Here is a 14,263-nt window from a genome sequence, read left to right as displayed (position 1 = left end):
ATTTAAAATTTTGTAATTTACAGAGTTTTTATGTGATTAAATATAACTTCATAAAATGTCAGCTTAATTTAACCTCACTGAGCTCTTCTGTTCTTAGTTTAAACTAGAAGAGGTTGTTAATTTGTATTCACTTAAATTGTGAAAGGCAGAACCTAGAAGAAATGTTCCAATAATTCCAAAAGAGAAGATATAATCAACAACCACACTATTTTCAAGGACGAGTTCTTGTAATTACCCTCACCAATGTAGTTGAATTTTTAAATGTGAAAGACAAAAGGTAAGAAGATCCATTAGCTACAATTTTCATGAGTAATTTTATCAAGTTTGTTTGTAACAAAGAGAAACAGAAATGAATCTACCTATGACCGCAGATATGATCGCTAAAAAGACAAGAAACAGAAAAAGGAAGAAGAACAAGAACAAGGGAATATAGATTCACTAGGAAAATATATACTATTATTTTCATTACCAACAGTGTAAAATAAATCACATTGTTGGCGCGCAGATCTGGTTTTCTTGGCATCTTTTGTTCTTTGAATGTCCTTCCGAAGGCAACTCAGTGCAAGGCATACTCTTCGATTCATCCACGCATCTCGGTCTAATTTTGAGATGCATATTGCTTCAGAGGTACTGACTGTTTAATTCTTCCACTTACAGCCATTGGTTAGCAACTCCACATTGTGGATGTTATCTGTCGTCTTGCTACGCTGGTCCATGTGTAAATTATGTGGTTTACTAACTCTATCTCCTCAGCTTAGCTTCGGCAGAATGACACACCAAAATCATTGCAGACAGTTCCGAAAGAAACGAATACCCTGTTCCAACATAATCATGACATAAACAAAGGTGCTCTTGCTATCAACAATGATATAAAGAAGTCTCATAGGAGATATTACTCGAACACAATCCAAAAATCTTTGCAGTGCAATTTGCATACCTGCAGTGCAAAAGCGATGTCTGCTCCATCTACCTTCAGTGCAACTCTTTTTAGTTTTTCCTCTCGTGATTGTCCTAGTTTGAGAATACCCTGCAAATTGGTGTCTCTGATGAGCGCATGCAATCTTTTGTCATATTTATTCTTGTTATGGGAACAGAAAATAGTTCATGTTCGTGCAGAGTCATATATTTTCCTTGGGTCTAGTCTGATAAGTAATCTTACCTGGTCATCTAGGACTCTACACATACTTGCAAGTTCCACAATGCCAACTGGTGGAATTAGAGTCGATTTACATACATCCACATAAAATTTGTTCAACTGCAGTCACGGAAGGAAGGTGTTCATCAATCCGCTCCTTCAGAAAGTTTAAATTTAGTGACAATTGGTAGAAACCATACCTCGCCAATAGTTGTATCTTTCTTTCCCCCTCGGAAAAGTTTCACAGCAGAGCATAGTATGATCTGATAAAATAGCTATTCGATATTAGAAAATGTAACAGGACACAGATATCTAAATGTAAACCACGTGGCCCTTGGCGTTACACTTAACAACAGAACTAATAGAAAGCAGAAATAATCACCAGGCAATCAGACTTATTCAACCATTCTAACATAGTCATCCCATGAAAGGATCTCTCACCATGTTGCGAGAAAATCTTACCTGTTGATGTTGTGGCAGAGACTGAATAGTGTCTACCACTGGTGATTTGAACGTTTTTGATAATGCAGCAGCAACATGATCTATTCTCACCTGTAACAATTCCAGACCTTATAAGAAAACTGGTACGCAGCTTATAATGCTACATGTTAAATACACTAGGGAAAAATATGAAAACAGAGGTACAGAATAGTGCAAAAGATCAAGAAATTAATCTTGATTGTGTTTTCTTGACCATTCTAGTATCCCAAAATGAAACTTTAGGATAGACCATTGTCTTATAATACTTACCATGTTATTTAATTGATTTTTCACTGTACCACAAGCAGCAGGTTTCTGTTGATCCTCGATCCTCTCTAACAATGACAAACTCAAGTTGCTTATAGCATCTCTTCTTTCAGCTTCTAGCATCTCGATTGCACTCCTAGACAACACAATAGCAAAATTCTTGATACTGTAGTACATAATGGTGAAGCATCACATGCTTTTAGTACTAACTCATTCATCACTCAACAGGTTCTACTGTAGCTGATATGTCTAACTGCTTGATCTGGAGGCAGTTAAAGTTAAAATGCAAATGAAATAAGCAAACACAAAAGTCATTAGTTAACCTGCAAACTGAGAGAGCCTTCCTCATATCTCCAGATGCTGCAGCAACTCTCTGCAGCAATGAATTATAGATAGATATGTCAAAATAACATTAGATAGATAACCACGTGATTTCAAGTGAAAACTATAGATTGACCTCACCCTAGCACAGAGTTCCAATGCTTGTGGCTGGAAGACTGAATATGGAAGCTCCTGTTAGGATTGCAGTAAGATCAGGATCGCAGTAAGATCAGAATGATAATATATTATCCCCTCAAAGAATTTTGAAACTGTAAGACCTGCAATAATGCTACTTTAGATGCACAAAGCAACAGCAATCGTTTCACTTCTCTTATGATTCTTTTTCTTGTCAAGCTTATTAATTCACTTGTTAAATACACCAATAAAGATAAGATGTCCCACAAGCCGAGGGAAGAGCTCAAAGGCGTTCAATCTGCTCTTCAAATCAACCTTATTGTACCAGGTTGTCTAATGTAAATTTCCTTCACCCTTCTGTATGACTCAAGACAAGTGTTTTTAATACCATATTTGATGTCTCAGTTAAACTGATGAATAAACTACTTCAATGCTGAAACCAATAATGATAGTGTAAGCAGCTAACTGCATGCACAATAACATGGAAGTTAAAGGCTTAAGGCTTACCCTCAGCCTCTCTTGAAGAATTGTGATGATTTGATCCTTGGAGTAGGCACGAAATGTTATCACCATAGGTTTGCCTAGATGTAAAGAAGAAAATTCAAGAACAAATACCCCACAATTAGAAGATAAATGGGTTGAATTTTGCCAACTTCAAACAAAGCACTTGGAAGAAAAGAGAGGTTAACTGGGCTGTTTCTTTTGAAATAATTTTACATGGAGGCTAAAACTGAAAGGAAGTACATCCGCCAAAAGATGAGGGTACAGCACAATAAGGCATTACAATAAAAGAGAACATTGTGTTCATTTATAGCACCACACAAGATCTTTTGAGATAAATAGAGAAAAAACTATAAAACTGTCAAGAAATAGTCATTAGGATCAGAAGAAGATCATGCTCAAGGATAACATATTTTCTCACACAATTTGGAATAATGATAGAGAAAAGATCAACCAGAATAGAATTCTGTCTGCCTTTCAAACAATCCTAGCAAATTAGCTGATATAAAGTATGACTTGCGGCAAAAACAAGCACTTACAATTTAAGGATTGCAGTTTCGGGATAAATCTATCAGCTAAGTCAATTGCATTAGCAATACCTGAAAACATAATGAAAAAGATTAAGACCAACTCAGAAGATGACTGCTGAAATGATTTGGATCTTATTACTACCATTACACGTACCTAGCAAAATACACTTTGAGAATGGCATTGTTGTTAGCATGAAAAGATCATGAAGCACAGCACGGTCTTTTGTAATCAAATAATCCAACTCATCAGCAATAACTAATCTGTTGATCATTTTTAAACCGATTAGAAGAGCTTGGTGATAATTTTTTTTCATATATAATATGCAACGGAATACAAAAATCGGAAAGCCCTTGCCACTCAAGATACTAAATATCCACAAATGCTAAAAATAAAACACCATGCAACATTTCACCTTTATCAGGAGCTACTGGAAAAGAATACTAGGACAAGATACTTACATCATTTTCGTACCAGGTAGGTGCTTCTGAGAATACATATTGCGAAGAACTTGTAAAGAGGATGAAGATCGATCAGGTTTCTTTTGTGGATGACTTTGTCCGAGAATCTGTAGGAAGATACAGTAGCTAAATATCTGGTATTTCTTGCTTTGAAATTCCACCGTACATCAAAATTTTGTACCTTGCTGAAAATCTCTGTCGTGTTGGTCAGAGAAGTGCAATTGATGGTTAATATATCTGGCGGCTGTATATCTTCCTGACCAGGTAAAAGAAAAGGACAGATCTCATGATCATTCACCAAGATGTAAATTTAGTTAAAAAGAAGGAAAAGACACTGAACAATAATCTTAGGATGGTCGGAGAAGCACAGATTGGTCATATAGTTTCAAAAAGAAAAAATGATCCCCTATTAGTACCTTGGATGTCAGGTGAACAGATTTCAGGTGCATTCTTTAATCACATTTCAGAAAGAAATTCTTACTGGTGCTCACAGATTAAGGACGGATGAAATGATTGAATTACATAAATGATCATCTTTCAAGGAAAATGGACAAATTTGGCCTCAGAAACCAATGTAACTAGGATTGAACTGATCAATTGAAAACATATGTACTTTTATATCAATAAGAAAATTTGATATGGAAATTCAAACAAATATCCCATCCATCAACTCTATCATTACATTTAGAGATCAAATTTCTTTCTGATGTCAATTCTTTCACTTTCTGAAGCTCAATGAATATAAAATGCCACTTGGCAGCTCCAAACTTTAGTTTAACATCAAATTGATTGAAAAGCATAAAGGAAAACGAAAAGGAACTTAACAGCTAAAATGATAGAAGAATTAAAAGAACATTTAGGGACAAATAATTTTCATCCCACAAGTAATTAAACCTAATTGCAACCACATTGAGAAGTACCAAGATGGGTACCTCATTTGCCCAATTCACAAGGATCTCTTTTACTTTTTCCATTGACAATGACTTTCCAGTTCCCGGACAACCACACACATATAAACTCCCAGACTTCTCTTGTTGGGTGCACTTCTTGCAGAAATCTAAGATCCTGTTCTGCTCATCTTCACGGCAAACAACAGTTGTTGGGGCTGTGGAAACATGTAGTGCCTCCTTAACCGCTCTCAATTGCTCCACATCTACTAGCATGGGAATCACCATAAAAGAACTAACCAATGCGAAATAAATCATCCACAAAATGCATGAAGTATAATCTAGATTTGCATACCGACATACTGATAACAATGCGCTCTTTCGGTAATCAACACTAACCTCTTGGATCCCAAATCGGTTTCTCCAGAAGATTCTCAGATAATTTCTGTTCTTGTGCTGATCTACTGAAATTCTTCAAGGTCTTCACGCATTTCTCAACCTGCCACGACGGGCAAAAGATCATTGTGAATTCCCTTGAACTTGTGTAGATTTTAAAGATTGTACAGCTTTCTACAGAAACTCCTATCTGACCGTGTATCATCATTAGCTTCCAGATAATGTAAAATATCAACTAAGAGAGCAGCAACATAAACGCAAAACTGCTAGTTTTAATAAACGAGTATGAAATTACAATTCAGTCATTATCCATAGTTAAACAACACTAATCCATTAGATTACAGAATCATAACAATTAACAAGCTTGGTACAATAAGCGAGCTCACATTAACTTTCACCGGACTATTAGGGCTGCTTTGATTGCAGAACCGAGGAGATTTACGCATCGGCGATTCGGTTAGACCATTATCTGATCTCAATCGGCCTTTTTTAGGAGTAGCGGCGATACCAATCTCAGCTCTCGGATCTTCCGCCCGAGATGAGCGGCGCCCAGCGACGGTCGGCATCTCTATAGGCCGGGATTGCGCCGAGAAGCTATAGAAATGTATAAATTGAAGGACTTCAGAATGCGATTTGGACTGAAGAATGAAAAGGGGGTTTTACATTTATTATTGTAGAATGGAACACAACGGCGGGAAATGGGTCCAATGGCGGGAAAGCAGTGGAAGCTCGAGCGCGTTTGGTTGCAAGATTCAAACTAGTATAAACTTCGGCCAAATTTGCATTTTCCCCCTCATGTACGAAAAATTGATAATTACTCCGTCCTCCCCAATACTTAGTATAATTACAAATATATCTTCTATAATTTAAAAAATTAACTAATATTTGTGGCTTTTATTTTCGTCTAATAAATAATTCCCTTAATTAGTCAAAATCCTATATGGATTAATTCAATATTTTTGTTCTTAATTCGAAACCCACCAGTGTCATACTACAATGTCTTTGAAATAAGACGTTTTACTTGTAAACGTGCATTGTATGACAAGTCTGTTACGAGTGATTTAAGTAGTGATATTATTTTACAAGAACGATGGAAAAGTGACCTAATCAGGGGGCACATAGTTCAAATCGTGTGAACCAATAAACAAAATCGATTGTCATTTAATTAAATGTTCATCAATAATAGTATTGAATACATTTATAAATGATGTTAGTTATATTCTAACATCTTTGTTTTTTTTTTTTAAATTTAATTTTTTTATGCTTGATGCTAGATTTCAATTTATGGTCTAATACTTCTCATTTGATGTGTAACCTTTTCGTTTTCGCAAACTTAACTCTTGTTATCAATTCTCGTGTATGTAAAGGCGTAAATGAGTCAATCTTCGTAAAATATCAAGGCTCTATCTTGGGCTCGATTTAGACGAATTTAAAATATGTATGCAAATAAAAATACATTTTAGAGGATAGAAAATAACAAAATATATATAAAAAAAGGAATAATCTCGCAGTCGGCTCACGCCGTTTCGAATTGAGATATTAGAGATCTCGACCGACTTGTGAAAGAACTCCAACTTATATCAAGCTCGAGTTGAGTTGTGATTGATATTTTCTTTGTTCGACACTTTTTAAGTGCAAAGTAACATTTTAAAATAAATAATTCGATCCTAAACATCAATATTACATCACTTTCATATAATTGGTAAAGTTAAAAGACTACAAAAATTATCTCGAATGTACTTAATTGGTGATATGTTGTCGTGATATTACATAATTTTAATATAATTTTCTAATATAACAAATGATGTACTCATTAGAATCTATCGCGTACCTTATTTCACCAATATAAATAGGTAATTATCATAGTAAAATATAAAAGTTTTGAAGTAGTTGCTCTAACTATCATTCTTTTTCTATATATAGACCTTTCATTAATCAAGGTGCGCTATGATTTAAAATTTTTATGATTTTCAATTAGAATACAATATTAAATCATTAAAGGGAGGAAAAAAGAAAAAAAAAAGTCAGAATGTGAATCCAACATATCGTAAATTATTGACCTATTGCTAAACTCAATTATTTTTCAACAATGATAAATTTCATTAAGGAAAAGTACAGAGTGTACAAATGAAATGGCAATTTAAGTAGGTTATGGTATCCGCCATACTCTATACAAAGTAATGCTATGAGATAGTTCAGCACTAAGTATACAGAATCTAAGCTCATCAAGAATAATCCAAGTAAGGGACACTGCATTGCGAACTAGCTGCTGATACTTGCGTCAATTCTGTTCTTACCAAATGTGATACATAAGGGATGTCAAAAGATTACGATAAGCTCAATTATTGACAGATTTGTAAATGCTAACTAAAAAATAGCCTATTATTTTGGTAAGGAAAATATGTGTGTAAGTTAAAGTAGCAACCAATTATATATGAAAAAAAGTTAAAGATTAATTACTATTCGTGTAATTAGATGACCAGTCGAAAATTTATCGAATTCGTATTTAATATTTGTATGTATAATTTGATTATTAATAAAGCATATGTTAACTGCATAAATATATAGGGTGAATAGCAATTTACCCCATGTGATATTGAAAATAAGTACATTATCCCCCTTAAAAAAATATATCAATTTATCCCCTGTACTTTTTCAAATGAAGTAATTTACCTTCTTTATACAGGGAGGTAAATTGCTTCATTTTAAAAATTATAGGGGGGTAAATTATTGTATTTTAAAAAATACAGGGAGGTAAATCGCTATTTATTTTTTCATAAGGGAGTAATTTGCTCATTTGCGATATCGCAAGGGGTTTACTTGCATTTTTTCCTATATATATAGTTAAACATAAAATGTTCACTAGTTTTTGTTTCATTTGTTTATTTATTTATTTTATACCTTAGTGGAGTGAATTGATATATACGTACTAAACTATTAAATATGAAATATGTTGATTATCTTGATTTTATATATTTTTAATCTTTTTATTATATTTGAAGTTAATGATATACAATTTGCAAGAAGCCACATATAGTAATTCATGCCCATTAATTTTCTGAAAAAATGTACATGAAAAGCATACAAATATAAGCATCCTCACAATATAATTGGAGAAAAAAAGAAAGCACAACACATCATGTTACAAATGTTCCCTATTGTGCCACAATTACTATGATAAATCATGAACCAACATTGTTACTCCAATATTGCCATGATGGCTTATTCACGTCATCGACTTGTCGTGCAGCGTCTTCACCATCGATCCTAGTCGTTGCCCTATTGGCAACAAGCGAAAAGTTCATAAAACCCGTGATATCTTGCTCTTGAGACACGGTCTCGACAAACCAGGGATCAGTCCTAGGATTCTCCAGAAATATAGGGATTGCTGACGATGTTTTCATCACCATCCCGCCACCATGTGCTGGCATCGGAGCAGGACATGACGAAGGTTGCAGCTCGTCATTAAGCTCCATATCCCTTTGATGAAGATTATCGAGCATTCCAACTAAATACGACTGCAGACCATTCAGTGTATGTAAATCAAGTTCATCGAAACTCTTACCTTGAAAAAGCTCATTCACCAACTGTTCAGACTGTCTCAATTCGTTCTTCTTCCGGAGTTTCAGCACATTTTTTGTCTCGTAACTCACGCTATCCTCCAAGTACCTATCATGCACAACCATTTTCCTGGTTCTCTCCAAGTTTGGGATGTCCAAGAATTTGTGCAGCCTTTCCCTAAATATTTGTGGGGATGGCCATTGGATTGCGTTGTTTTCTCCTTGTTTATGAATGATTATGCCAATATCAACTCCACATAAGATAGACAGCTCATTTGCTTTCTTAAGAAAGCCATCTAGCCTTGTCCTGAACACAATGTTTCTCTTACTTTCATGGTATACTTGCTCATGTTTTATCTTTTTTCTTGCCATCTTTCTCCCTCATAATATGAAACTTTTAAAGTATACAAATATTTTTTGGAATTATATAGAAAAGATTTACCGAAAATACGCAAACAACCCCCTATAATATTACAAATAAACAATTACCCCCTATGAAAAAAAAATAAGCATTTTAGTCCCCTATATTTTAGAAAGAAGCAATTCAACTCCCTAGACACAAGGAGGTAAATTGATATTTTTTTTTCCATAGGAGGTAATTTGCTCATTTACAATATTATAGGAGGTAAATTGTATTAAACCCAAAGATTACTGTTATGGTTAGTAAAACTTATTATAACGTTGAATGTAGTCAAAGGTTGACTCTTAAATTTGGATAAATATTAGTCGATAACAATTTACTTACTTTCCATTGTATATATATAATGATAAAATGACTTATTTGTTAATTTCATTATTTTGAGAGAATTAAAATGGAAATTTAATTAGATATTTGTTCAACCGTTTGAACAAATGTGCAAGGGTATAGTCTTTATTTGTCTATAAGAGGTGTGGTCAAATTATTTGAAAAGGTTACAAAGAAATCCAACGGCCTATAAATGAAAATTTCAAATATGTAAGTAAAACACAAATTTTAAATGAAATATTTGTGATCTTGACAATACTCGCATAGTAATAAATTCCTCAAGAGTACTTTTCGTTGGGGTATTCAACAAAATTCTTGGACTATCCTGATTGATTGATCCAATTCAAACCGCGTCCTGATTAACGGACAAAGAGTGGGTTGGGTTGGTTTTGAACCAATTTTAAAAGATTTTCATTTTGAAATCGAGTTCAAGTTTATATTTAGTAGACTGCATATAATGCGTCCAACTGAGTAATAATAATAAGGGTTAAATACACTTTGCACCCCTACACTATGCATAAACTACATCTAAACCCCTAAATTATAAACCATAACAAAATAGTCCTTCGTGGTATTCACTAATTTTTTATGACAAAATGCCCTTATTATTTATACCTCTAAATTATCTCTATTAAGAATCATTTTCCTATATATAATCTGAATTATTATAATTCTTTTATTTAAAATAAATACTACCCAAAATTTATCATTTTTATATTGAATATAGAATTTGTATAAACTCCATAAATAATTTTTATATATTTTACATAATTGGTAAAAAAAATTTACATAAATTTTCTTTGTTGTTATATATATTAATTTTAAAAAAAATAAATTATCAATACAAATTTAAAATATTACATCGAACATATATACATATATTGTAAAATATGCAAATCTATAATATAATTAATATAATATTCTATATTTTTTTAAATAATAATATGATATATTTTTATTATATGGACATGTAATTGAATAAAAATTTATAAGTTATATAACATACTTTTTCTATCATATTATATGCATAGTGTATTGACACCTATTTACATGTACCTTTTAACATAATTTATTTAGTTTGTAAAACATATTTGCATATATTGAGCTTGTAAATTTTTTGGTGTTTCATAATTTATAAAAGAATATAAATCATAAATATTATTTTTAAAATAAAATGTGACTAAAATTTTAAGTCACTAAAAAATAGTTTGGGAGAGATATTTTAATAAAATATATTTTAGAAAGTAAAATAAAATGTAAGGGGTATTTGAGAAGGGCATTTTTGTCCTATCAATATCAAATTATTTTATCAGGAGATGTCTTTGTTACCTTTTATATTTTAGGGGTATAAATGAGACAAAATGCAAGAGGTGCAAAATTTATTTAACCCTAATAATAATAATAATAATAATAATAGTAGTAGTAGTAGTAGTAGTAGTAATAATATATAAGTTTGATAATATACAAATTAACATTAAAGAGAATAATAATAGTTATGATACTAATTAATATTTTTCTTCTAAGATTTAAGATTTTATATATGATTAATAAATGTAAGAATTTAACTTGATGATTTCATCACATTGTTGTAATATGCTTCCACCATTATCTTACTTTTTTTCAGACTTTGTACTTTTAATATTTACACATACTATTGCAAATCAAAATATAATTAAAAATAAGATTTTATAACTTTTACATATTCTTATTCACAAAAAATAAAAGCTATAAAACTAACATACCTTTAAAGTTGCTATTGTCATATTAAATCATGTATTCTTTAAATAAATATAATCATACAAAATTATGTATGTTTATACAAGTCAATCAATATTTTCTACATCTTTTGATTCTTTCATAATTATATTCCTGCTAAACGAATACTAGATATATTATAAAAAAGAGTACTAAGTTTCATAATTTTATCATTAAGTCAAATTAATGCAAGATATTTTCCAATACATTGAATTTTTGGAAATCAATTAAAAAATATGTAAATTATTATTACATATTTAATTCGAATTGATTGCTAGTTTAACTTTTTAAATCATAAAAACTTAAGGATCTCATGTCATTGTTAAATTCAAAATAAAATTTTCTAATTTTTTTTTTTGGGTAAATGTAAGTTTCATTAATAAAATAAAATCGAACAGTAAAACAGTGTTCAACTGGTGGTTTCTCCTCGATAAGCCAAAGGATACGCCATAATCTATATAACGCACATAGTCTAACAGAACGAGATAAATTAACACTGATAATCCTTTGTCTTATATCTTCCACAATGAAGGTGGCTATGATGCTTGGTGGTCACTCCGTATGCTTAAAGCGTCTCAAATTTCGTTCCTCCAAATATGGTAAATGCAAGCAGCAAGGAGTGCACGATAAGCCAAGTTAATGATATGTTTTTCTCTCTATTTTCTTGCAGCCCACTCAACTTCCCGTGGCTACTCTCTATTAGGCCATTCAAACCGAACAATTCGTCGAATCGCTGTCAGGCATCTTCTGGCATAACGACATTAAAAGAATAGATGAGTATGTGTCTCTATTGCTCCCTCATCATATAATATACTATCGCCTAGGTATGATAGCCATGGTTTATAAGCTGTGGATAGTTTCTCCAAAATCACAAGCCATAGGATGACATTATGCTTGGGGATCTTTAGGAAACCTGAGAATAGTGAAGACCAACCTATCTTGGGTCCCGATAGGTCCAATAGCCTGTAAAGAGATGCAATTGTGGGTCGTCCCGTCTCAAATCGCCAAATAATGTGATCTGTCTCGCCATGAATTATTGACAATGCATGCAAAATCTCCAAGCACTCAATGTCTGTAATGAGAGGCCAATGCCATTGCCCCTCCATAATAACACTGCTGAGCTTGTCCGCCATCCCAAGCCCAAGCAGACGTGGACCCCGTGGGAATCTCTCAATAAGGGGTCCAAGGTGATGCCATGGATCATTCCACAAATAAAATGAATTTCCTTCACCAATCTGATAGTCTACCATCGATCGAAGCAAGGGGTGTAGACGAAGGAGTTTACTCCACCCCCACGAACCCCCATTGTTAGTGACCGTCCATACAGATTTATCATGTAGCCGCCCATTATATTACCATCAGATTGATGTTCTATCACATCGAATAACATCACCCAGTTTCTTGCTCATCAAGGCACGGTTTAAAGTAGCGATGTCCCGTAAGCCCTAACCCCCCTCCGACGCCGGCCTACAAACATCCCTCCATGCTACTTTGGCATATCCACTGGTCGTTGTGCCCTTCCACAGAAAAGCTCTCAGACGCTTCTCAATCTCCCTTATAACACCTTTAGGTAGGATGAATGCAGAAGTCAAATATAAACTTTACGCCAGAAGGACAAATTTAATAATCTATACCTTCCCAGCATACAATAATCTCATTGTTTTCCAACCATTAATGCGTTGATCAATTTTCAATAATAAAGGCTGACAGTCTGTTAACGATAATTTAGAGGAAAGTAAAGAAAGTCCCAAGTACCTCATAGGAAGGTGCCCTTCCTGGAAGCCAAGCATCACTAACAGCTGCTCCCCGTATCCCTTGTTCAGATCGAGAGATAATAAGATGGCACAAGGGATAAGTTCATATCAGCTTAAAGACCAGCATACAATGGCTCTTATGTACATAGGTGCGAAATTCTGTGACCAGCATAGGGGCATGTACCTTAGGGATAAGTTCTAGAAGTGTGGTGTTGATTTGCTTAAGTAGTTTTTCCGTGGTAAAGAACTCCAAGATTGCCTTCGTAACCTCCAGACCCACGATTGGCCAGGTAGCATTATAAAAACTTGATGAGAACCCATCAAGTCCAGGTGCTTTATCTTCAGCAATGTCAAACATTGCCTGTTTAACATCAACTGCAATGACGGGTGTAAGGAGCTGAAGCCCTTCCTCCTCATTGAGGATATGTCTAGCCCATGGCCTCAAATACCGGATATCTATCACCTGTCTCCGTCTTTCTCCGCCTAACAGAGCCTGATAGAAGGAGACAAACTCATGAATAACCGCTCCTAGCTTTGAGTACGTGGTCCCGTGTTCATCATTTATTTGCAAGATTCTTCGAGTGGCACGTCGCTGAGCTATCTTGCAAAAGAAGATTCGTGAGCATTGATCCCCATCCTTCATCCATTGCATGTTAGCTCACTGTTATAACATGATTTGTTCCATTTTTTCTGTCTTGGCGTATACCAAACGACAACAGTGTTCCAGGAGTATAGAGAGGTCGTTCTGTCTATCAAAGCTAACTAATATATGTGCTTCCTCAAGGAATCCTTTAGCCAGGCTACATTCTCCAAAGATCTCCTTTATTGCGCCGTTGTTGTCGGAATATTAGCTTTAAAGCTTTTAGTTTCCGCGTAATTGCGTACTCTAATAATGTCGTATTGCCAGATATCCTGCACACTAGGAATAAAATTGGGTGAAAGAGTAAGGTAATTATCAAATCTGAACAAACCTCCCAGTTGTTGTTGTCGATCCCCATATAACACAAATGGTGAATGATCTGAGGTGTGTGGGGTGAAGCTTGAATTGTATGAGTTAGGGAAACGCTCAAGCCATGTGTCATTTATGAGCATCCGATCCAAACGCTTTCATAAACTTCTCGAATTCGAACTCCAGTTATGCCACGTGTACCATTCACCCTATATGGGCATTTGTAGCAATCCTGTATCCTGTATGCATGCATTAAATTCATCCATCGCCAATCTATATCACCAAAATTACCTCACACCTCACTGAGGTCACGAACAACATTAAAATCTCCTCCTACTATCCATGGGTCATTCACACACTGACTCGCAAGCACCCCCAGTGATGGCCAT

At 34.0% G+C, this 14,263-nt stretch overlaps 2 protein-coding genes across 2 annotated transcripts; both read right to left on the bottom strand.

The window, feature by feature from the left end:
* Nucleotides 1–278: 278 nt before the first annotated feature.
* LOC105157970 (Cell division control, Cdc6) lies at nt 279–5,769 on the bottom strand. Its single transcript, XM_011074538.3, has 16 exons — nt 5,498–5,769; nt 5,115–5,214; nt 4,761–4,981; nt 4,010–4,084; nt 3,829–3,935; nt 3,524–3,630; nt 3,379–3,438; nt 2,846–2,919; nt 2,345–2,395; nt 2,206–2,255; nt 1,886–2,018; nt 1,598–1,687; nt 1,336–1,398; nt 1,160–1,255; nt 938–1,027; nt 279–815 (listed from the first exon to the last, which is right to left on the bottom strand). Exons 1-16 carry the CDS (start codon nt 5,675–5,677, stop codon nt 783–785), a joined length of 1,530 nt encoding a protein of 509 aa, XP_011072840.1. The 5' UTR covers nt 5,678–5,769; the 3' UTR covers nt 279–782.
* Nucleotides 5,770–8,293: 2,524 nt separating this feature from the next.
* LOC105158106 (agamous-like MADS-box protein AGL86) lies at nt 8,294–9,043 on the bottom strand. Its single transcript, XM_011074744.2, has one exon. It carries the CDS (start codon nt 9,041–9,043, stop codon nt 8,294–8,296), a length of 750 nt encoding a protein of 249 aa, XP_011073046.2.
* Between the last annotated feature and the right edge of the window lie 5,220 nt (nt 9,044–14,263).

Source organism: Sesamum indicum, linkage group LG3 (assembly GCF_026168435.1).
Source record: "Sesamum indicum cultivar Baizhima isolate 11 linkage group LG3, ASM2616843v1, whole genome shotgun sequence".
Classification (NCBI taxonomy): Eukaryota; Viridiplantae; Streptophyta; class Magnoliopsida; order Lamiales; family Pedaliaceae; genus Sesamum; species Sesamum indicum.
Note: the sequence above shows the minus strand (reverse complement) of the source record. Positions and strands in the feature narration are given on the sequence as shown.